We start from the raw sequence: 25,766 nt of genomic DNA, 5'->3' as shown, positions 1-25,766 counted from the left end.
AAAACTGAAAATAGAGCAAGAAAAAGGCATCCAGAAAAAGGTTATTAGATCTGAGGAGAAAATCTCTGCCCTGGAGACATTTTGGTTCATTTCCCTGTACAGACTTTTTTTCCTATCATTTTTCAGATGAGAAATTGTCTTCCTCTCTCCCTCTCCTGCCCAAAAGTCAATCTGAGCTTTAAAAGGAAGTACTTTCAAAACCACCTGCTATGGTATAATTAGCAGACCTGGATTTGAGAATAAAATAACTGAAACAAAGGAAAAATGAAATTATAAGAAGAATTTTTTTAGGTTTAAACAAATGTGTATGCAGAGTGCCATGTCTGAAGAATGTTTCTTCTGTTCTTCGGTTAAATTATTCCTCAGATCAGTGTTACGTGTGAAGTCAGTGAGAGCCTAATAGCCTGTCCTGTGCTGGTGTTGGTGCTAAGATGAAGGAGGGAAGATGAAGGGGTTGGGGCAGTTGCAGAGAAGGGTGCTTGAGGATCAGAGGTGTGCAGCAATCCTCAAGAAATAATGAATATCTCTTGCATTTGATATTTTTGAAATAGTTGTAGAACTGAATTTCCCTGAAAGCTTTGAACTGTGTATGGAGAGAAGTATACCACTTACATACCAATCACCRCTGTTTTAATAACAAATACATTTTCACTGTGTAGTCTCTGCTRTATAGATTTGTCTGATCTAGTCGTCAACTAAACATTTTATCTTTAATATCGAGCTTTCTATGTCTTTACTATACAATGTTTCTTTCAGTAAAATGTTTCTGATAGTCTTTGGTGTTAATAGTGAACAGATACTCCGGGGAGGCTCCACTGGCCTGGAATCCTGTTTGATGTGTAGGAAGTGCTTGACACGAGCAAGGCACAACCCACCCCCCCTTTTTTTTTTCCTTTTTCTTCTCTTAGTTGGTTAAACATATAAAGCCTTTAGGATATTTTATAATCAATTCTCTATATTATAAATTAAAGGAATGAGGAGATCTTACTGTGATGTTGATGAGGTCAGACTACTTGACATGATAGTTTTTGTCAGAAGACTTATTGTATTAAGTACATTGAGAATCAAGTGATGCAAATATATCGGATTTTAAATGGTGTAATGAAGTACCTCAAAAATATCAAGATGTATATGAATATCTATATTTTATAACTCTTAGAAATTTAGGTAAATTGCACTGTAACAGGTATATTTGGGATGTCCTCGTGCATAGTATTAGGAGCCTCCTAAAGGGGAGACTTTCTAACCTTAAATGAAACGATTTCAAAATAAAAGCACGTATCATTATGGAAACATGAAAAATCTCTAAATACTTTCATTTTGAAATCCTAAATATATAATGTGTAACCTTCTAATAATAGTATATTTAATAGAATTGAAGTAGCTATCATATTACACAAATGTTTTGCATTTCTTTAATGGAAAACAGCAACTTTTGTATAGGACTTAGCCCTTGTTTGCTCTAAGATTTGCCAGTAATTCCACTTACGTCAAGCTACTGTCCAGTGCAGTGTCTAGCAATGGGTATACCTGCTCACGTGCTTCGAGTGCTTAGAGAGCATCAACGGGACAATGTGTTTTTTAATCTGGACAGAAACCATGAGGTTGAAACTGACTGTTGTTTTAATAATGGAATAAGAAGTCCATGTGGAGATGGGGAGAAAAGGTGCAAAGATCAGGCATCTGCATAGTATTGTGGTGAGGACCTTCTGACACAACTGAGTCAGGGTTTGTGAATGCTGTGATTTGGATTTTTTAGAGGGAGGGTTATGGTTTTAAACACTAGTTATGAATTACTACTAAGCAACAAACCACATTATTGTAACAGACTAATGCATTTCCTTTGGTATCTGTTTCTTTGAGCCTACCTAAGGAAAAATATGTTAGATGGATGAATGCAAAAGACATTTGGATTTTTTTTTAATGAGTTTTTAATTAGTGGTTTTATATATAGAGAGATAGATATAAAAAATTAAAATAGTTGAATGATAATTTATTTTTGTACTTGGCAGAACGCCCCATCCCCTTTGATCACATGATGTACGACCACCTACAGAAGTGGGGTCCCCGCCGGGAAGAGGTCAAATTTTTTCTTCGTCATGAGGAGTCACCAGCTGAAAGCAATGAACAGAGTGAGTGCCCTTATCTTGCACTGTTGCTACCTAAACATACTTAAAATGTTTTCCGAAGTGATTTTGATTGTTGTATTTATTTTTTTTGTCATATAGTTAGAAGATCATTCTAATTTTAGCATTGGTCATGAATGTGCTCTGATGTATGTCGTCTGTTTTAAACGCTCTTTAAATTTAAATAGTTATTACAATGGCTCTAAAAGAAGTTAACCAGGGCTTTGTCTTACTTATCTATTGTGTAAGTGTGGGACAGCAAAGATAAGAAGCAGAGAAGCTGTCTTTGAACTTAGTAGCTCTTAAGTGTTTTCTCTTCCATGTATTCTCCAATTTGCCCTTTGAACTTTTGTAAAATTATTCTGCTACTCACAACATCCTGTGGTGAGGTGTTCAGCAGTTGAACTATGTTGTATGAAGAATCATTTTCAAATGTTCGTCTGGAGGATCCTGACTTTGTGTAGGGATGGGATCCTCCTTTTCCCCCCATTCTGTCTCCCCCACCCCCTGGGGAAAAAGAATTGGGGAACTTCATTGCGTCTTTTGGAAGCCACACTTAAAATCTGTGCGTGTGTAGTGATCATTCACATCCTGAAAAGTCTCTGGTTGTTTCCAGAGACTTGTTTCTGTGGAAAACAGCTTCTTTCTGTGGAAAAGTCTTTGTAAAAACAGTGCTGTATTAAGTGGAGACTTATGTAAGACTGAATAAATAAATAAATGAATGATGAAAATAATGCAGCCTGTATGTAAGTTATGAGACAACTTTGAGGTCTTGTGTTACTGGCTTTGTGGCTATCAGGCAGCCTGAAGAATAAGAAAAGAATCTTAAAGTGAGGTGTACGTTTGCATGCTCAGCTTATCCTTACTCATTCGACTAATCTGACTATTTCTGACAACTATATTTTAGGTTTTGGCTGTCTTTATTGCTTCAAGGTGGGGTTTCTTTTCACATCTCTAAATGCTTTGCTTATAATGCCRGATTTAGCAACTTCAATAATGTATAAGGGAATTTTTTGTATGTATTAATTCCCTACTTGTAAAATACTCATCCTTTGGGCAATATAGGAGTAATATGAATTTAAAATACATTAAGAAATTTAGGATGCACCTGAAAACCTAATTTCTTTTGCATGGAGCACATCCCTTTTGAATCCAGCATGCAACGCTCTTTAATTGCTCATGTAACTATAGATCAATATGTAGATTAAAGATCGTTCTGAGACATTGGAAGAACTCTCCAGCATGGGCATTTACAAGCTTTTTTTGGAGCTACTACTTGTGGATGTGGAAATGAGATGCAGAAATAAGAAATAAGTCATGCTCAGTCCATTCCCTTTTTCAGAAAAGTGGGAGCTACTTGTCTTTACTTTTAACAGAAGTCTATGAAGTGAATGCTTCATTTCTGTTGACTCCACTGCTTACCAAGAGCAGCCTAATAAGGATTTGGAACTAGCAGAACTAAAATTCATGGCTATAAACCTTATGTAATAGCCAGCAGAGGATAGTGCAGGGTTGAAATGAATAATAGGAATGATTAAGTACTTATGTAAGCGATTTTGCATACTYTACATAAAATTGCTGAAGTCCTACAGCAAGCAAGATGAAACTGTGCAAACAGTTACATATGAAATATTTATAGCTGTTTGTAACTAATATTTTTCTTCTAAAATGACGGAACTTGGAATTTCAACTGCACGTATATAGTATATTTCCTCTTAAGYATTTAAGATGATTCACACTACTGACAAAATAGTGTTCTATATGTTCATAAATGTTACGACTGAATATAGAATTATACATATGATATACCCCCCCACACACACTAAGAACAGATTCAAGAATGGAAACCATTTGTGTTGAAAACTATTTTTCTCAGTGTTATGCTTTACTTCTAGGTGTTCGTCAAGTCCAAAATCAAAGAAATGGAATAAATCTGCCTGTGGAGAAGCGTACAGAGAATGGGGTATGTAATAAATCACCTGGAGTGGTCAATTTCCCTCGATATTTGATGCTTTAAAGAGCTTATACTTTTTTGATATGGTTGGGAGTAGTGAAAATGCAAATCTTGTTSAGTTTTAATTTTTATAATAAAGTGCAAAGTCCCCAGGATCTGGCTACAGCATTTCCTCATCTGCCCTTCTCTGTCTTCCTCTTCCTCTGTGAGAAAGAGCCAGCCCTATTACTCTTACATACTTGTGTCACCTGTGCAGATATCTGTGCTTGTTTGACTTGCCTCACTGATACTGGTTCATGACAAGAAAACATCTCTCTGGATTAGGTTGTTTTTAGATAGAAGTTAAATTCCCCCCAGAGCCACCTCTTCATTCTGGTTGCATTTTACTTGCTTGATTCACTTTCTATACTTCTCTTCTTTCCCGACCCTCTAAGTTATTGTGAAACTTCTAATTTAACACCCTGTGTTAGATATCCTGTGTTATCTGATAGGTCACATCTGGTGATTTCTGATTTGAATATCTTCTATGTTACAAATAAAATAAGCACATCTTTTTTTCAAAACTTCTATTCCATATGAAACTTATATTCCAGAGATAAAATCACTTAGTTTTCTTACTCTTTTAACCTTCATTACCAGGAAAAACTCTATAAGACACATTCTGGTTTCATTCATCCCTAGCCACTCTGCTGCTTTTATTCAGATRCTCTAGCTACATTTGTGTATTCTTTAAAACTTTCATATTTCAAGAAAAAACTTGACCTCACCAATTCATAGTTGTATCATCTCTGCAGAATGGCTTACATTTAGCAGTTTAGAGAATTATTACAATGAACCTATTGTTTACATAAATATCAATAATTTTATTTTATAGAGTAAAATAACTCATAAAAAAACAAACAGGCTGTTCTTGTTCAGATACCTCAAAACTCAAGTAACAAAAAGCAAACGACAATTGCTGTCGTTTCAGCAATTTTGTGCCTCYAAGTTGCCTGATACGTGCCACCTAAACTCACATGCACATTTTTTCTCCATTCAGCTGTTCAGCAAGTTTTCGGCTCTTGCCAGCTGTTTTGTGKATGGCATGTGAGCCTAGTGGAAGGAATCTTTTCTTTTTTTAACCTCCTATTCAAAACAGTTAATCATGTATTACTCTCTGCACTTCTTTTTCCTGTAGAGAACACTAGCTGATATCCTGTGCTGCCCAGCTCCATTTATCCTGCTGCCTTTGTCTTAGTGACAATGTAGTGAGCTCATAGTAATGTGCTAGGGGAACATAACTCTTTCATGACCTCCCAGCTCTCATCTTCCATGTAAGTCATTTGCCTCCTTTGAGACATCAGTGTTGCTGGAAATTTGGACTAGCTTGTGCAGTATGTCTGCAAAGTTTTCAAAAATGCAGCTTCTTGTCTAGCTTGGTTTGCTGTTAATTTGTGTGTAAAACACAGAGCAGGCAGCATGATTAACTCCACTGTCAGYGTGTTACTCAATGTATATTAAACCCCAAAATTTATGGCCAGAAAATTCTAATTTATTAGAGAACCATTCACTTCAAAATGGGCTTTCAGCAATTTTATGAAATTACTACACATGAGAAATGCTAAAACACAATGAGCTTACATTAATGTAAATTGCTATGTGTTYTGTGCCAGAAATGGTACCAATTAACTTGTGAAAAGTGTATAAAGCTCTGATTTGCAATTGTACCAAGTTTTCAACTAGAGGGGGAGGGGGGAAAAGAGGTGGCTTCGGGATCAAGGGTTTAATCAGCTTATGCTTACATAATGTGTTAGGCTTATTCATTGTTACTGGCCTGCTAAATGTTAGACTAGCTCTAAAATCAATGCAACCCAATGGAACACTGAGGACAGCTAAAATCTTACCAAATACATTCAGGTATACTTTTACTGTATTTCATTKCTTTAATAATGAAATGTTTTTTAGTATTTCTAGACTTAGTATATGGATAGAGCTAAAAGTATGATATGCATACAAAACTTTAAGAGGAATGTTTTCTTCAATCTTAGAATCGATAGTCTTGGGTAAAATGATGGTGTATGTGTCTTGCAGGAATTTAGTTTAGATAACTTCATGAAGTTGTCTAATTTGTCATGTGCAACGCTTTTTCTGTTGTTTGAAACTGCATCGTCAGCACTTRGTAAAATAATGATGAGTTTAAAAATCACAATTATATAAATCCTTAATTTTTATCATATTGTCTTACAAATTAAAAATTGTTAGGAATAGAGTAGGTTAGGTCTCTTAAAGCAGTGAAATATGTGTTGTTGAGAAAAAGATACTAATCGGTAATCACTCACCTGCGAGCTTTGCGTTCTGCATGTCTAAGCATAAGGAGAAGCCACGTGAGATGGTATCAACTGACCTGTTTTCCTACTCCTGTAATGGCCTTTTAGTGGGTCAACTTTATGTTTCTTTTGACACCTTTCTGCCTTTGAAAGGGAATTATGCTGTAATCAGGACCTGATCTCTTTCCACCACCATCTAGAGGTTATATGTATGGGGAGATAGGGCTTACATAACCATTTTCCTTTGTCAGGAGGACAGCGTAGTTTCTTGAGAGACTTTTTTTTTGGGTGCAAATAGTAGCTTCTTCCCTGTCTTTGCACAAGTAGCTGAGCTGATTTGATCKGGACACAAGTGATAATAAGGGGAATTTTTATTAGCAATTAGGCAAAAAAAAACCACTATAATGAAAGTACTTGGGCATTGTAATGGGTTTCTCAGAGTATGAGACTTCTATCTTTGTAGATACTCAGAATTTATCAGAAGTTTATCCTGAGCTTTCCAGACCACTCTGACTGGAGCTAATTGAACCAGATTGCTTCCCAAGGTTCCTTTTTGCCTAAATACTTCCCAATTTCTGCCTGCTACTGGCTTTTGATTCTGTGATCTTCGCTGCTTTGATGCTCCAGATACTCTTCTGCCATTTTGTCATTTCTTAATTTGTATCAGTAGCCACAAAAAAGTGGTCATACAATGCCACTTACTGTTTAATTCCATGTAGACATATATGTGATAAAAGTTCCCTTCTGTAGAAGGGCCAGGGGTCTGAAAATTGTGAGTAAGAGCAGACGCAATTCTAGCCACTGGGGGTCACTGGTACATAGAGGAGGGACCAAAAGTYATCTGCACTGGTGGAGCTGCCAGTCATCAATAGGAAAATCAGAGTGGATCAGGGTTTTACCTAAAGGAAATACTGGAAGAAAGACTGACCAGATGACTACAGTTTTCCAGATGAAAAGGTAATTGGATGGCTGAGACATTTTTGGAGATGAGACGATGGAAAAGCAAAGGTACGTTAGGAAGTAAAAAGGATCAGGTACAGGAAGATTTGAAGGGAAAAAAAAAAGTGTATGGGACAGAATACAAATAGTCTAATATAAYGAAAACAATTTGTGTGTTGTGTTCTGTTAGTTTGTTTTTTGTTGCTTTGCTTTATTTTTAATGACTAAAAATAGTCTTTCATGTTGCTGTAGGTGCTTGTTTTAAAAACTCTTTTTCTACTTGGTAGTTTATTCAGAGAGAATAAAATCTAGTTTGCAGTCTTCAGTGCTGTTCTCTTTGACTTCTTTTGCTCTTTCTAATGCAAAATTTCCTCTCTTAGAGAAAATGCTATCAGTAAGCTTTTTTTCTTGATAGATATTGATTGAAGCCTGGAGCCAGGACTTGCAAAGTGGAACCTGATTTTTATCTCTCACTATGAAATTTGTTAGCTTTAATGTAAAGGAAGCTCGARGAAGAGCAAAACTGCATCACCCAAACTGGAAATTACATTCTTGTGGACCTTCTTAGTCTTAAAGCTTTGGCAGATAAAGCTGAGAATTAAGTAGGTAACAGAGATGGACATTAATGTTTATGGTAAAATGAATGCAATCAGGCTTTTAGATGGACGATCCGAATAGTTTTACAATGAAGAAAATCAAGCTTCAGGCTTGAGGGGAACTGTTCATRGAAATTCAGGTAACAGGAGGTTAAAACTTGTAGGTTTATGTATTCACAAAGCAGCTATGACTAGAACTGAATTAACTGAGGGGAGCATCAGGAATAAATCTGGATCGTTCAGGGAATCTAAAATAGTTCGTCCATTTTTTTWAAAACTCTCCTGGGAAATGTGGTGGCTCCAGTCTGCCTGCAAGTGAAGATTCATAGGGAAATACAAGAAATTTATGTGTCTTCGGGAATCTGATGGCSAAGAGACAATATAGCATTTTAGAGAGCATAAGTATTTTTTGTGCAGCTAGGATACTACACTGTATTAAATGCCATTTAGTCATYTGTTTTGTTGCAGTATGTTGCTGAATTATTGAAGCTTATTATGGGTTATATATAGTATTGTAGTTCCATAAATAACAAGGAAATTCAAATAGTTTAGTACTGCTATAACAAGCGAGTCAAATCTTTAAACCCTGCAGCATCTGAATTTTTATCTTAATTATAAATAAATGAAATAAAAATTGTTCCCTGAACCAGTCTTCAAGGCACTTTAAGTTAGTGTTGTGCATATTTTTTTTAAAAAGGGAGATCCTTGGAAGAAGTTCGCAATCACAAGATGTGACACCTGGTCAATTTTGGCTAAATATGATGAAATAAAGTTGTTAGGATTGGGAATCTAGATTTTTTTTCAGAGAGGTCTCTGTTCTAACCAAATAGCCTCACTGAAGGATGAAATGAGGTAACTTAGATGCAAGGAGTTCCAACAGTGGCTTCTTTTTAAGGATGTTTCGTGGAAGCTTCCTGGGACATTGTGACTATGCAGAAGTCAGATCTGGATTCCTCAACTTTCTGCTGGAGTTTTGTCTATTGCTTTTAAAAGGAGACAAAAATGATTGTGTCTGCTTCTTTTCCTAGTGCGTCTCAGATGCTGGGAAAAAAATCTTAGGAATATGAGAGAGGTGCCTTGCTGCACCTGTGCTTCAGACTTGTAATTGAAGCCCTGGGCTGGCTTAATGCAGTTCGCATTAGTTTTGAGGAAAACCCAAATCGTTGTTAAATTTGTTTTGCAGAGATGTTGCAGTATCTTGCTCTTCAAAAAACAGAAACTAATCCAGCTTTAGAACTTTAGCAGAAAACAGACAATTTAAAAAAGAAAAAAAAGAAATCAGGAGGCTAAATTACCATCTAAAAACTAGTTTTGATGCATCCAAATAGCCTTTGAATTCTTACTGGGTTAGAAATCCCAGACTCTCTACACTTCAGTATCGAGTAGCTTATGTAGGATAAAATACCTATAACAATAATAATTATATGATCCCATGGAAAGAACTTTTATGAAACTGTAAGGAATCCCAATCACCTGAACTGGCATGTCCTTCTGAGACCTTGTGTAAACTCTATGGGCAGAATCACGTCCTCCTGAGTCCTCCTCTGGAATGTCACGCGCCCTGTTCTGACATGTTCGTGCCATCTCAAACGTGTTTCGGTCTATAGTGGATCAAGTTCCTGGATGTTTGTGATTTTGGTGGATAACTTGATAAATCTCATCATGTTACTTCTTCTGTGATCATTTTCCTGTCATAAGTAAATACTAGCTAATAAGAATGATTATTTGTTGTAACTTGAAGTACATTATTTCATTCCCTTTGAGGGATCTAAGGATAACTGGGGAGGGGAAGTACTCTACCTGCTCACTTGAAACACTGGTAAGGGAGGGACCTTTTCCTTTCATGTCCTCTCCATCCATTTGCACCATCTTCAATCTCTATAGATCTAGAAACCCAGTATCTCCTTAGATAAGTATAGGTATGAGAGATTCATTTGTAGTGTGCAGACTAACACATTTTTTCACCTTATTCATCTGTATATTTGTATATATTTTATATTTCTTTGTCTTTCGTCCTCATCTAATGTTGGTGAGGGAGAACAAAAAGTGCTGTGGCAGGAGGTTAATTGCATGGGACAGGACTTCATTTCACTTCAAGTACTGCAGTACTTCGTGTTGTGTATTTTTGATCCAGTGAACACAAATAATATTTTATTTGTTAACTCAAGTATATAGAGAATTGTGTTCAATTGCTTGGCCCTTATTTAAAAAGAACGGTTTAGAATATGTGAATACTTTAGCTGATGTATTGCATTATGCCCATTAGTTCATAGAATAAACTTTACCTCGAGTTCATTTGTTTTTCAAGAAATATTGCTCTTCTTTCAGTCCTTGATATTGATATTCGCCATCATCGAAATGTAAATGCCTCTTGTCAGTTCCATCCTTTTGGAGTTGTCTCAATATCATTTGTTATTTAATGAAGTATTTTGGTATAAAACTATGGTAAGGAAGGTAAGATTTCAGATATATCCATTCCCTTGTGTCAGTGTTCATTTTGAGAGACAGACTGTGAAATTCACTGCTTTTGGCTGAACCCTTAAGTGCTCTCTGTTCCTTGAGTTTTCAGGCTGTCCTTGTGTCTCTGAGCAGCTTTCCAGTTCTGAGCAGGACCCTTGCCTAGGATTTACAAGGCCAGCTGTTCCTTTTCAGGCCGCTTGTGTCTCYTGTGTAGCTTGCCCTCTGCAGGTTAGTGCTTCTCATCTTTTCCACAGGCCCCGGGGTTTTGTGCAGTGGTGCTGTGGCCTCCTTTCTCCGACACATCCATGACACGTTCACTGACTCATTCATTTAGTTTCCTGCCCATCTAGTATTGGGGCACCTCACATACCTGCATCCCACCCACAAGTTTTTCCCAGACTGGAGAACCTCTTCATTTCTCTATTGTTGTCTCTGCAACTGCTTCCTGCTCCAAATGCTGCTCTGTTTGCTCCCCCTCCAGTCTTCCTCAGATCAAAGTGAAGAAAATGAGAGCCCCTCTGGCTAACTTAGGAGCAAGGAAGTCAAACTTGTTTGTCTTCTCCTATTCCTACAAGACAATCTTGCTCTTTAGCTCTTGCCTTTTCTTGCTTGCTAAAAATAAGCCTGTTCTTTATGCAGCTGGAATATTCACTATATTGTGCTTGGACATACAATCCTTCAGTGTCCTTATGGAGACCCATTTGGCTGGATCTCTTGTGTAAGTGCACTGAGCCATGCTTGCGTTGGTTTTCTTGAAAGAATGAAGAATTAACTTGCATGTCATTTTTGAGTTGTACAAGGTAAACTGCAGCTTTTAGTGTTTCTCATCTTCTACAATTTTAGAGTTTTTTAGAGACATAAGAAACTGGTAATGGGACTTAGTATTTTCTTTAGTGTTTAATATTTTAAAATCCTTAGGTCTAGGTTTTGGCTTGCAGCCTGACTTTTGCTGTTACCCACGTGCTTTATTTCTGGCTTGTGTCTTCATCTTTTTGTGCATAAGCATTAAGTGAATGATGAAATGTGTAGGAAAAGCATATAACAAACAAACCATAAATTATGTAAATAAGACTGTGTCATACTTATCTTGAATGCAATGTTTGCATTATGCATATGTCTCTCTTGACAAACTGTCCTTGTTATATTTCACACAGTATGTTTTTCTGTCAATTTAAATACTAAAACTTGATGGTGCTCTTTATATATTGGTATGCAGTTTTTGCACTAATTGTTTCATTTTATGTAACATTAACAAAAAAAACCCCACATTTTTATTACAAGATAAATTGTCTGTATTCTTATATCTTCAATTTACCAGATAACTATATAGAAAAAAAAATGTGTATTGCTCAACGTTTTCCATTGAATATGAAAACTCCAATGAATCAGTCTGATCGTAGCTGACAGCTGGCTTGATCTTGCCAGGATTAGGTCTTTCACTGCTGGCAAAATCCACTAGCCTTTTCCGTTAGCTGATTGATGAATGCAGAGAGACAGCTTTTCATATTGATAAAGAATTTGGGGGAAGCTTTATTTGATATGGAATAARATAAAAATATCCTATCTCCTGTTGATTGCACTGGACCAAAGGCCATCCAGGAACTCATAAGATGTGATGGTTGGTGTGATTTGTGCCCAGCAGAAAGCAATCACTTAGGGTAGTCATAGATGGACAGTAACAGGAACTTGGAGTTGAAGCAGGTTGAAGCAATGCAGGACTTAACAGCTGATGGGCAATGCTGCAAAATAAAGATGTGCTCTCTGGTCATTACATGGGAAAATAGCAAACAGGTAATTAATTACTCTTCAAAACTTGCTAGTCTTTTATGTTAGTGGACTTATTATTTAAGTACTATATTGCTTTCACTGTTGAGTTGAAATGATTGTGGGCTTCATTGCCAGGTGATCCAAAGTACAGACTGGTTGGGTTTTGCTAAATGCTCAGCTCTGAAATGAAGTTCTGAGTAAATAAGATTGTTTGATGGATCCATTTGTTATCACTTTATGTTACAAAAAGCTTTATCAAAAGGGATCAAAAATGATCCAAAATGTCATGGTCAGCTTTTAACACCTTAGTTTTGAGTCATGCCAAGTTTCAGGATCTATCTTTTAATTACAGGTTTGTTTATTTTCAGTACTGCTTTGTTTAGAAATGTTTTATTACACCATTCTCATGTAAACAATATTACATCATGACAGAAAAATATGGTGTTGAGACTATTGCTTGGGGAAGAGTAAACACATATTTGCTGCTAAACGTGTTATTTGTGAGGCTTAAAATAAGTGCATTTTAGCCATAATAAACTAGCACAAGATGTTGTTTTTCTTCAATAAACAAAAAAATATAGCTCCAAAATTCTGTTTTTTAAAGGAACTTGGGCAGCATGTTTTGAAAGTTAGAGGCAGGGCTATTATTTAAAATTACTTTGAGTATAAAGGTTGGTATTTTAAACAGATCTGAAGTTCTACACACAGCTATTAATATCAACAGGTTTAAGACTTCTGTGGCTGTTGTTAGTATTTGCAAGGATAAGAAAAAATATTTTAAATAATCACCTCCAGATAATACTTGTTGATATTGTAGGTGCCAGTTTGTGGTGCAATATTACAGATGTTCCGTGTATGGTTAAATCCATTTGAAAGTTTAGAAATCTATTTTATTTTTTTGTTGTCTCTTTCATTCTGTATAATTAATTTCTGGGGTTGTTTTAGGCCTTTTGTCCGAAGTAAAGGGCCACCTCCCATCTGAGAGTTGTAAGAAACTGATGAGGAAACAAAGAATATTTGGAGTCCGTGGCTTATGCTGGACAGACTTTAAACCCTCATACAGAATGAGCAGTTTTTATCAGCAAGTCTGATGAACTGCCAACAGAGTAGTCTAATTTATGGAGAGAGATTGGGGTTTTATCATATAAAAATAAAGTGATTTTTTTTTTCCAGAAAATTGTGATATAATGAAGCCTATTTAGGTACTCAAAGATGTTCTTAATGTGCAGTAGCACAAATAACACTTACTATAATTTTGTGTAAAACAACTAGATTACATATGTAATATTAACTTCAGTTTATTTGATTATCAGCAAAAAGCAGAGATGTTAATTTTCTTTTTCTTTAATTCCCAACATTCCAGTTGACTTTTCTTTGATTAGCTTGTTCATTTCCATTAAGCTAAAAAAGGCATGTGCTGTTATCATCGGATTCTTTAAAATGGATTTCTGCTGCCGGCATCTTTCTGACCCAATTAAAAAATGTACGGCAGAGCTGTAGATAAAGCCATTAAACTGGAAATCATATCATCCGTGTAGAGAGCCACAAACGCCACTTTCCAGATTTAAAAAAATGTTTCTTTTGTCTTTTGATAGTGCCAAATAGGGATTTCTACACAATTTTCAAGTTTTTTACTTTAAAAGGCACTGGAAGCAACTTTTATGAGAAACATGGTCAAAATCTGTTACAATTCTTAGATCGGGTGATCTCTTCTCGACTAAGGCTGAATATATCTCAGAAATGCCGAGCGATCAATAACCTGCAGTGACTGCTCCATCTTGTACTCTCCTTCTCATGTTGCTCAGGTAGCCCTAAAAGGCGGCATATATTCCATATAACACCTATTCTATGCAGAACTAACATAATAAACTCCTAGGTGTGAGGATGGTGACCAAAAGCTTGCTCAGGCAGTTAYTCTCAGCAACTTCTCGGCAGTCTCCAAAAATATGTTCCTGGCAAGTTTAGGCACCCGCTAAACTGTGTTATTTTGGAGGAGGGGAGCTGAATAGTCATATACTCAGAGCAGTGTTCACTTGGTAGCTACCAGTCTGCTTCCCTCGAGAAGTGTAGTCATTTTTGTAGCACATTTTTATTTTTTTWTTATTATTRTTTTTATTTTTTATTGCATATACTCTTACGCTTAGTGCTGGACTTGCCAYCTCTGTGGGTTTTTATGTAGCTTTCTAGATTAACTGGGTTTTGGTAGCTCTGCAAAGATATATCTCTGATCTGGACTTAAGTTTTGTTTTTGACCATTTGCCTTAGGAAGGAACAGCTAGTTAAAACTCCTGTAGATTATGAAAAATGAAGTCTTTCAGCATGTGTAGGAAAACCAGAGTATTTATTTGGCTTTTCTGTGCAGGCTTTGTAAGGCTTCTCGGGAGCAGCTTGCAGTGCCTGCTGGCATCTGCTGCCTTTGCGATTAGGCTGCTGAAGATGGGCTTTCCCTTTTGCTGTGGCAGAGTTTTGTGTCTCATTAGGGAATCCCACATGAGGGAGTAAGTTCTTGAAATGCTGAGTCCAACAGAGTTATTATTTCTTGGATTCCTCTCTGCTCCATTTTCTGATTCAGTGCCGGGATTCTTGTCCTCCAAAATGTTCACTTGTTTTTTGGGATGATCTCTGGCTCATGGTGTTATTGCTTTTTCCCTCAAGTTGATAAAAACATTTTCTTTAACAGTAATTCTGTACACAGGTATTGTTACTTTTACCTTTATAGAATCCTTTTTGGGAGGGAGAAAAAAAAGACTATTTAGGAGAAGTACTTCTATTTCAAAAGGCCAGTCCAAGTACAGCCTTGTTTCACAGTTTCAGAGCAACAGGCCTATTCTATGTAAAGAATACACAATATAGTTGTTGTGAATGGGTTGCATACCTCATCTGGTGTATTGGTTATTTTTTGATSTTTTTTATCTCCATTATGTATGTGCTGGGCCTTGACATTTGGTGATTTATTCTCAAAAGTCTCKGACAAGTGCTAAAAGTAGAGACAAAGGGGCTTGAACTCTGTAGAGGTAGTAAGTGAAGGACTAAGGTTAGCAGTAATGGAGGTCAATGATAGGAAAGAGATTAGAAATCAGATGAGGAGTAATTTATTTTATAAAAAAAATATCCATAGGAGAAGCAGAAGCTTGGGCAGCCTCAGGAGGCTTGAGGTGTTTGGACCTGCACTGCCTGCTGCAGAGCCTTGGGAAGGGAGCCCTAGGTGCCATGAAGGTGGGAGCAGCTCTCTGAAGAAAAGCAAAGGGATGGATAAGGAGGGAGAATGGTCTGGTGACTCCTGTCAAGGCTCACTCCTGAGCCTTGAGAAAGACCCAAAGAGATGCTGTGCAGGAAATAATTGAGGAGTTCTGGTGCTGATCTGGCTTTTCTTTTTCAATTAACTGCTTAGATTATGCTTAACAGWGGCTATTGACTATTTAGGTTTGCCAGACCTATATGGGAAATTGCTAGTCGTCACGATGGTTTAGAAAGCTCTTGGATAAGTGTTGCTTTTCCTTAAAACGCTTATTGAAATCAGAGCATTTTCAGGTGTGAACTTGGTAGATGTTCTGCTATCTTCAAAGTTATCACCTGTTATCACCTGTGCAAAATTAGAAAATKATCAAAAAGTACAAGAGWGGTTGTGGAGCCTCCTTTTTTRGAGAKSTTCAAAACCCACTTGGACGCAGCCTGTGCGATGTGCTCTTGGTGACCCTGCGTGTGCAGGGGGGTTGGACTAGATGATCTGTAAAGGTCTCTTCCAGCCTTAAGGATTCTATGATTCTATATGATTTATGGCTTGAACAGGGAGGAAAAAAAATGAACAAAATAAAACTGCATCCTGATTAACTTTTTGAAATAATTATTTTTTAAAAAAGATGTTATCTTCTTTCTGTTATTGTAATTAGTTTCCTCTTAAACTGAAGAGATAGCGTTCTGAGGGGAGTAAAGGCACAAGGCTTGGATTCTCTCCTTATTTCTTCAGTATCTAATTACCGTATGTTCTTCTGCTTCTCAGAAGCTTTGAGTTGAGATCGATTTTTTTTTTTTTTTTTTTTTCATTACTAATGTGGGATGTCAAAAAAATAAGGCATTTCATAATAGCACTCAAGTATGTAGGCTGAGTAATGAAAGAATGAGGAAGTTGTGACACTAGACAGAACAGCATCATCTGAGGCTAAACATGAAGGAAGGAGGATCAAGAAAATTTCAGAGCAACAAGACTCCCATGTGGAATTTAATATGGAGGGTTTTCTTTTAATTAAGTGTCTAAGACATGACTGGTTTTGAGGCTGCTTATAAACTTGTTTCCACATTACTTAATTATTGCTGCACTGTTCATCTCACCTTTCTCAAAATATTAATCATCAAATGGAAAAATTTTAGCCAATAGTGGGAGGGTAAAATATCAGAAGCTGAAACTCCTGTTGATTAGAATTTCTGCCTCTCACTATGACCTCTTAAAATGACATGCTATATAAAATAGCTTTATCTAAGATTCTTCTTAATGCTAAGAAATTGGGCAACGTAAGTCCAAAGTATTTCTGTCCATGTGAGRCATCCCTTTTATTTTCTCAGTGGTTAATAAAGCTGTGTTTACTCTGTAGCACTTTATTTTGGAGCTCATTTCTATATGTAAATATTCATCAATGTTTCATTGAATCAGGGAAAATTACTGTTCCTTTGATGTACTGCCGTGTAGCAAATGCATCTGTGGACTCTGGAGGAGTGGTTCCTTTGGTGGTGTTGTGGTGCCTCCTTTAGAAGGCAGGTCGGTAGGAGGTAGGTTCCTCTTGCTGGAGGAAAAAGCAAGAGGACTGGACCTCAGATGTGACAGGCTCGTCTTTGCAATGGAAGACCGACTATTTCATGAATGAAATAATAACTCGTATSAGCAGCATAGATAGGAATCTGAGAAACCAGCAGCATTATTAAAGAGCTGAGCAAGTCCATGGCTCTTTTTGCCTTACATAAAAGAGTAGGTGGTGAAGGACTCTTGCTTTCCTTCTCCTCTTCAAATAGTTTTGTGCGCTTACAACTGGCTATTACCAAACTCAGTTAAGATGAAATGCTCTAATTGCATTAAATGCTCTARAAAAGATGGTGGATTCAACTAGATCTTTACAGGGCAAAACTCACTAATTTTCCTGATATTTCATAAATGATGCTGCTTCTTCTGGAGACCTGAAAGCAATTACAGCCTTTCTGAAAAGAGTTGACTTGGAGTCAAGGAAGAATTCTGCTTGGTTTCTTCACTGCTTTTGCTATGTGGCTGAAGAAGAAGCAACAGCGAGTGAAGTTACAGGTTTAAAACTTTTTTTTTTCTCATCTGTCTCTTCTTTACATGAAAGATGCAATAGTTGGTGTTTGCTAATATAAACATTAAAAGAATTCTCCTAAGACTTTATATTTTAGTTGTTAATTTTTACAGTTTCCTATGTATTTTTTGGCATATATTAAGTTTTAAAGCATTGCACTTCTTAAATGAAATATTTTAGTAGTTTTATATGCTAATATTTGCATTATTTTACTTACAGTAATAGTACAGGTTTTTTAAGGCATTATAAATTATGCTTTCAAATATGCTTACATAAAATAGTACTAGTACAGAACTCTTGAATCAGTTTTTTTCTGGTGCTTTTGCATACTCATTTTTACTAACCTTGGGCACTCTGATTCATTTTGCATTTAAAAATTTTCACTTGGTGAGACTGTTTTWTTTATATATTTTTAAACAAGACTTCTTAACAGAATAAAATGTTTTCCTGCTTCTCAGACCGTGCTATTTTGAAAAATACTGGTAATAATAGAATGAACTGTCAAAGTTCTTAACCCTATCTGATAATCAAAGCAGAACAGGGGGAAACACTGTAATAATTCTTGCATAGTCTCATGCAAGCTGTGTCTATTTTTGAAACAGAGCTTATAGGTTTGGGGAAGATACTACCTTCCCTTCCCAATTTTGACTTGTGAAATCAAGGATCCAGAGGAAGCCTTGAAGCCATTTGGAGTCCCTGTTGAGACAAAGCCATGGAGTCCAGCAGATCTAGATGCAGAGATTTAAGTTCTTCTGGTGAAAGCTCATGGCCAAAGAGTCATGGGAGCACAGACATGTTGTGGGAGCAACGTCTGTTTTTGCTGTTTAATAATAAACTCTTTTCCATTTTATAGCCGGTGGTCAGAATTGCACACAGCTTACTTGGACTTGAACACTGTTGTTAAGTCTGTCTCAAGTCACACTAACTTTAAAAAAAAATTAAAAAAAAAAAAAAAGCACACCCTAATAAGTTCAGTCTTTTTCCTTTTTAAATTGCATATCCACTAACAACAAAGTTGTAGCCTTGTTGAGTCCTTGCAAGGGACTTCGTTGTCACACTAGACCCATACAAATAGAGCAGCTGAGTCACCTTTCTTTCCTGCTCGGGATTTTGTGATGCTTGATTCAACTTGATTTGGTGGGTTTGAGTCTTCTTGTACAGTATGTAAAACACTTGGACTATATTCTTTCATGAACACTTAAAACATCTTCAAATATAACTTTTGATAGATGAACAATACTTAATCTCATTGTTTTTCAGCAATATTGACTGTAGCACGAATAGGAAATGATGCACCTTTAACTTGGTTTGCTAATCATGTAGTCTCATGGTTTGGTGAAGATGCTGCTTTGTTTATGGAGTTATTACAATGCAGTAGTCCAGCTTCTGTTCTGACCCAATCAATTATGAGTCAATGTCTGGCAGACATTATTTATCTCTTGAACTTTGACTCTTTTGGAACACTTATTTTTATTTTGGTATTAGTTTTGAAGTCTCTCTTTTTATACGGTAACTCTTAGCACAGACTATTCAAAAAAAAAAAAATTGAATTGCATATGTAGTTTTGAATTACCCGTTGAAACTATGAATATGCATTTTTTGAAAGTCTCATGTTTGGTTTTGTGTGTTATCACAGCATTGTGTAAATAGAAAATCGTAGTCAATCATTTTTCAGATTTACCTAATATGATTTTGTAGATTTGCTATTTTTTAAATACAAARTAAGTGGTAAGTCCCACTTTTTTCTCCTAAATATTCAATGAAGAGCTTTAAACAAYAGCAATTTATTTGTAAAAATCTGATTTAATGGCAACTAGCCATTATTGTTTCTAGCTTTTATTAAGTTTAAGAATGGGATTCTCTCTCATATCTTTTCAAGTCTCAGGACTGAATTTGTCCCTTTCTAACAGTGCTAAGCAGTCTTTCATATGCGTACTATATATATCGAATTCTGTTTATATAAAAGGTGAAAAGTCTGTATTCAAGCCAAAAATGGATTTACTGTCCCAATGCAACAATAATAAAAGAATTAAATACTAATCTAAAAGTTGGAATTGCGCCAGGTTCCGGGCTTTGTCTGCATCTCTATTTTGTCTGTTCTCTGSTTTCCCCTCCCTTTTTGTTTGTACTTTTCCTTTCACTATTTGTCTCTAGTGTCTCTGTTCATATATCCCGGACCTGCATGGGCTACGTAAATCTCTTAAGAGATTCCATCCCAATCCCTTAAAGAGCTTCCCCTGAAGCTGCACACAAATGCTGTGCATCTTAGCAGGCACTGACGTGAGGCATTCCGAACATTCCTCACTTTCCTCTTACTAGCTGCACCAAAACTGSACTTATGCCTGTTCTCCTGTTCTTAAGCTATGCCCTTAGTTGTTGCACCTGAAGCTTCATCTTGCTTTAACATCTAGTCCGTTGTCGTGAAAGCAGAATCCTGATGAGACTCGTTAGGTCAGGAGCTTAGACTGAAGCAGTGACCTTCCTTGGGACAGAAACTGTGTGTCTGCGTGGGGAGAGAAACATTCACCCACAGCTGGCTGATGGGACCACATGTAACTGGCAGAACTGGTAGAGAAAGAGARGAAGGGGGGACAAAATTGTGTGAAATTGTTCTGAGGCCACATGAGCTGCCCCTGTGCTTGAAGGGCTGCAGCATAATTAATAATGTACCACTGTTAATTCATGAACAGACATGAGCTGATGAAGCTGTGTAGTTCAGTGCATTTAATTTCTTTCATGCATACTATTTTCTTCATGGTGGTTTCTTTTTGTGTGAAGGACCTCTACCGGGGCTTTCTTCACTACTCCAGCAGAGCCTAGCTTTCCCAAAGTTCAGTTTTCATCTAATACTGTGTATTTCCATGATCTGTTAGTTTTTTCCAGAACTTGCCATTGTGACAGAGCTGGCATCATTGAGATAGATTGAGTGATCTATTAGAATCACATCTCCAGTTTGTAAACCAAGACCTGTCAAAGCACTGGTCCAGACTTTCTCTAGCACAGAAGCTGATGGAGAACTCCCTTTATCCAACACCTTCCTTAAGATGACTGCCCCTCCTGATCTGTCCCATAGATTAGCAGCAAGATGTATGCTGGTATCTTCATGTAAAGGTCATAGACATATATATTTCATACCCTGTCCTTGTTGCCTTGGGTACGATATACAGTGCTAATTTGATACCTATAGCTATTATAATCCCATGTTGTTCTAGTTTTAAATATTGTTTTTCACATGCAGAAGCAAGTCTGTCTGCTGAGCTTGTGTCCCTGGTAAGCTGGTGGGCATATAGTATAGCACAGAAACAAATGCCAAGTGACAGTTAGGGCACTAAGTTTCAGCTATGCCTGCAGCAGCTGTTGGGGTTTTGGTCATTTCATTGCATCCTTAAAGGAATGTGTTCCTCCCCCGCCTTCTTCCTTCAGAGAAAAAAACAGTATTTCCTTTCACAGCCGTTCTTTATGAGCCCTATTTAGTACTACAGGCCTTGCACTACCTGAGATCATCCGAATCCAAATTGAAAGTGAAGAGAGACACTTAGAGGATTAGATCACTTTAGTAGAAACAATTACTCCTTRGCTACTTTTGTCATGTTGATAGGCAAGCCTTGCTAGTCATGTGGACCTGCTTGGAATGGCACAAGCTTCCTATGCATTTTCAAGGGATTTCTACCARTCTGCCAGAATAGCTCTTCAGCCTGCTCTAGCTGCAGTGGATGCAAAAGATCAGTTGATCCARGGGACAAGTTTAAAACATTTCCTAAAATGTAGTTCAAAATGTACATTGTTTCCAGCCTCCAAGGTAGTTGTTCTGTTACRCTCAGACTGGATATTCTGGTCTCCGAGTTGTGATTTTGCCATCATTCCTGATCCATGGAGGTGGCTGGTTGGGRCATTGGAACTATAATCCAGACCAGTGAAATAAAGAGGCATTAACTGTTTGTTTTTCTGCCCTCCYTTTCTAAAGAGTTTCTTGTAACTTTGGTTGGGGGTGAGCTTTCAACAAGCTTGTGGGATTTAAGGGTTGCTCCTATTTTTGGAGCTCAACCTTGGAGACACAGAACTGGCATAGCAAAAGGGGCAGCARTATGCAAAGAGTGGGAGTGGGAGGTAAGGGACTGTGGAAAAAGCTTTGGACTTTRCACAACGTAAACAGTAGCTTGAGTAGGTTGTGCAGCGTAAAAGAGAACCAAGTGGCAACCAGAGTTTTCTCTTCCAAAAGGTAAGATGCTTGTAGCCTGAATTCTAAAGAGACTATAAAAATATCAAAAATCTTTGAGTTCCGCATGTAGTCTTTTGAGTTTTGTCTCTATCCTCTAGTTAAATTATTTTTTGTTTAATCAATCTAAAATTCCTCATCTTCTTTGTGCTCACATCATTATTGAAAGAGTAAGCAATCCCTGAACTGTGTAGTTCTAAGCTGATATTTCAGAAAATCTGAGTTGTGCTTGTGACATCTTCAGTGTTGCATGACAGGTATGGCTYGAAGGTAGAGCATTACTGAGTGGGAGTAGGATTGCTTCGTATGAAACTTGTCGAAGACTGCATGTTTTTAGCTTCTAGTGTCAGACTATTAAATAATGCCGTTAATGTAACGTTTTGTGRTCTGCAGGTTGGGAATCCTCGGGTCGAGCTCACTCTTTCTGAACTTCAGGATATGGCTGCCCGACAACAGCAGCAGATTGAAAATCAACAGCAGATGTTGGTTGCCAAGGTAATAACGTTAGTAGCAAACAAGAGATCTTAATAAATATAGTTTTCCTTCACCACAGACAAACCTAAATTTTATTGCAAAAAAAATGCACTGATTCATTCTAGATTATCTAAAGAAAGAGAAACCCATTGTTTTAAAAAGTCGATCTTTAGATAGGCAATATAAAATATTTCAGTTTAATGTTATAATAATCTTTGTCAAGCCAACAATTGTGTCTTTATAAAAATAATGCTAGATTTAATTTGCTGATTTTGAGAGGCTCATTTCATAATCTGTGATAGACCAGACTTAATTCTGTGGCCATGGTATGGCCAGTAGTTTATTCACTTCAATAAACTAGCAGTGGAGTGAGAAGAGAACATGCCCACTTTGAATGTATTTATACATTGCATTTCCATAGTGCGTGAGGTCTAAGAATCCAGRTGCACTTTCTGAGCTGGGATTGGAGTTGATCTTTCTAACATGGTTATAGGTGTTACAAAATACAGCTTGCACTGGCTGCTTGGAGCTCTCCACAAGTGTTTTTTTTTTAAAGAATCGGTCTAGCAATTCTGTTTATGGAACTTATGTGCAAGAAAGAGGCATCTTTTTTGGGTGTCTAGTAGATAGGCTTTTATTTTCAACTGGAGTAATACCATATACCATAGATCAGCTTGTCTAAAGCAGTCTGCTGGGCATATTTTGTCTTTTCGGGGAACCTGGGTAGCAGCATTGGAAGCAAACTTTGCCATTCCTGGGAAAGTGTAACTAGCAAAAGAAAGCAAATGCTGGAGGAAGCTTCTCAGATGTGTTCAAACTAGGAATGTCTGTATGCGTGTGTATGTAGATTTGATAGCTGGTCTGAAACTTTTGAATTTCTGTACACTTAAACAGATTTTTTATGTATAAATTAATGAAAAGAGTTTCTCTAGGAGGATGGATAGATGTTCAGACTTGGTGAAAACCTTTTCTGATTTCTGGAAAGAAAATTCACTCATCACAGTTATGGACTTCTATAAGTTGCCTTAGTTTTTAATTAAATGGGTAAGAGGTACCTTTTGTCAAAAAACCTTGTTTTACCAGGAACAACGGTTACGTTATCTGAAGCAGCAGGAGCGTCGCCAGCAGCAATCTGTTTCTGAGAGTGAAAAGCTTCAAAAACTTAAAGAACGAGTTGAAACCCAGGAGACAAAGCTGAAAAAAATCCGTGCCATGAGAGGACAAGTGGATTACAGCAAGATCATGAATGGCAATCTGTGTATGTGGAATTTTTAAGTGATTTATGTAGTTTAGTTTACTGTTCAGTGTATGACTAGCAAATAGCAATATATTCTGTAGCAGAATTTGRTAGAATGTTTGTCTTCAAGTGCTTTGTTCCTGTGTGTGTGTGTTTGTTATACAGTATTAACCCTCTTGTTTTATATGGTCAGCCATGAAGTCAGAATAGGTGGTCAGAACAACTGTCGGAAATACTTGTAATTCTTAGCAAATTCCCAACATTTTATAGTTTTATATATTTTATATGCTGTGTGGATATGCTAGATGTAAAGTTATTCTGTTGTACTTTGATACTTCTAGGGGAAAGAAAGGAAAAAATGCAGAAAATATACTGTACTTGTACTTCTTCTAATTGTTTTTTCTTCTTGTTATTTTGATAATCATAGCAACCGAAATTGAACATATCAGTGCCATGTTCCAGGAAAAGCAGCAGGAGCTACAGGCTGCAGTGTTAAAAGTGGATCAACTTACTCAGCAACTGGAGGACTTAAGAAAAGGAAAACTGAATGGGTTTCAGTCCTATAACGGACAGATGACAGGACCTGCAGCAGTAGAACTAAAAAAACTATATCAAGAGCTGCAGGTAAGTAATTGAGATGCCATTGAAAATATCTGTAGATTGACAAAAGTAATATTATTTACCTCGTGATTTTTAGGGGAGTTGATTCTGGGACATCCCATAAAGGGTGTATGTTAGAAAGGTGTTAGTGCTTAGGGCCACAGTCCATGTCCTTGTCTTTAAAGAGAACACCATTAGCTGTGGGAGCTCCTTTATCACATATGCTTATGCCCAGATGCTTCAGATCAGTTGCTGTGTATTGGATTGGATACATTGCACATAGATGTGTGTGAGGGTCCAGTCACATCTTAGGACTTAGTTTCTTTCTCTGTTTTTAGGAGTTCTTGATCTAAAAGGTTAATTTGATAGGTTATGTCTATGTCAAGCTACAGAATTAGACTGGTCTACTTTGCTCATTTTTTTAACATTTTATTAACACTTCATMATTTAGTTTATCACTGTATTAAAATTAAACTGGGTAGTAGATAAAATGAAGCAACTATCATAACAACTGCATTTTTTTTAAAGATTCGTAACAGGCTTAACCAGGAGCAGAACTCGAAGCTTCAGCAGCAGAAAGAACTCTTAAACAAACGTAACATGGAGGTGGCCATGATGGACAAGCGCATCAACGAGCTGCGTGAACGACTGTACAAGAAAAAAGTTGAGGCACGTCAAAAAGAAAACATTCCTGTAAGATAAACTGTTAACAGGGCCACACTTTAGTTTTTCAAGACTATAAAAAAACTAAGAAAAGTGTCACTTTTCTCCAGCTGAGTATTACAACTTCACCTAAAGAATTTAATTTAGGAATAGCACATTCTCTAAAACTATAAGATATATAAAAAATGTAAATGTTTTGATGAAGTTAGTTACCTGCCTGTGACATTAGATAGAAAATAGTTGCACAGAAGACCATTTGAGAACTAGAGAGCACAGTTCTGGATTCCCATACATATACCCAGCTGGAGATCATACTTCAAAAGAAACAAACAAAAAAGGATCTGTTTGATCATTTAAGAGTTAATTTTAACCCCCTTGCCTAAGAAGAGGCAATGAAAAGATATATTTCATAGAAGAAAAGTTTTTTTTCATGRCACATGTACCATGGCTGAGAACTTTAACTTTTGAGGTTGTTTATTTTAGGGATTTAAATTTGTCTTTCTACTTCATGCCTTTGCAGAAGCATGGAGTGCAGTCATTACTTATTACAGTAACTTAACTCTACTGCATGGTTCCAGATGGCTAAATTTAAACTTTCTCTTTTGCTTAACAGATATATAGATTGTGTGGAAATTCACATGTTTTGATTTGTGTGTTTTTAGTTAAACCGTATTAATGGAACTTCATCACCCCAGTCATCCTTGAGCGCTTCAGGAAGGGTTGCAGCAGTGGGACCTTACATCCAAGTTCCAAGCGCTGGCACTTACGCTGTGCCGGTAGATCCAGTTAAGCCACAGTCTCTCAGCATTGCATCTAGCTCCACACATGGAAGATCAAAATCTGGTAAGCATTAAAGTGTAGCGTTTACCGATACACATTGTTTGGAAAAGAGTAATCAGGAAAAGGAGATGATTCTGTCTCAGGATAATCTCTGTACTGGAGGCAAGTTTTAGATACGTTGATACTGTTYTGTGAGTTGAACATTAGTCACTTGATAAGAAGCATTTTTGCCTCTTTCCATGATTTTTTCCTTAGGAGACTGAGAATATTGGCTTTGCAAGTTCTCTAGCTGCTGCACCAAAAAGGAACACATGCTTACTCACAGATTTCATGTCCTGTCTTGAATGT

General features: G+C 36.9%; 1 protein-coding gene across 1 annotated transcript in view; it reads left to right on the top strand.

Annotated features, from left to right (window-relative positions):
• Window positions 1-25,766, top strand: part of PPP1R13B (protein phosphatase 1 regulatory subunit 13B) — a 54,846-nt gene that overhangs the window by 15,097 nt on the left and 13,983 nt on the right. The window contains exons 3-9 of the mRNA XM_026048655.1: window positions 2,013-2,132; window positions 4,022-4,089; window positions 22,058-22,159; window positions 23,222-23,396; window positions 23,803-23,999; window positions 24,504-24,668; window positions 25,301-25,481. Of these exons, the coding sequence (XP_025904440.1) occupies window positions 2,013-2,132; window positions 4,022-4,089; window positions 22,058-22,159; window positions 23,222-23,396; window positions 23,803-23,999; window positions 24,504-24,668; window positions 25,301-25,481 (1,008 nt within the window). The remainder of the gene's footprint in view (window positions 1-2,012; window positions 2,133-4,021; window positions 4,090-22,057; window positions 22,160-23,221; window positions 23,397-23,802; window positions 24,000-24,503; window positions 24,669-25,300; window positions 25,482-25,766) is intronic.

The sequence above is a fragment of the Nothoprocta perdicaria genome, unplaced genomic scaffold (assembly GCF_003342845.1).
Source record: "Nothoprocta perdicaria isolate Ctin4 unplaced genomic scaffold, notPer1 scaffold_56, whole genome shotgun sequence".
NCBI classification, from domain to species: Eukaryota; Metazoa; Chordata; class Aves; order Tinamiformes; family Tinamidae; genus Nothoprocta; species Nothoprocta perdicaria.
The sequence above is the reverse complement of the archived record's forward strand: the minus strand, read 5'-3'. Positions and strand labels throughout refer to the sequence as shown.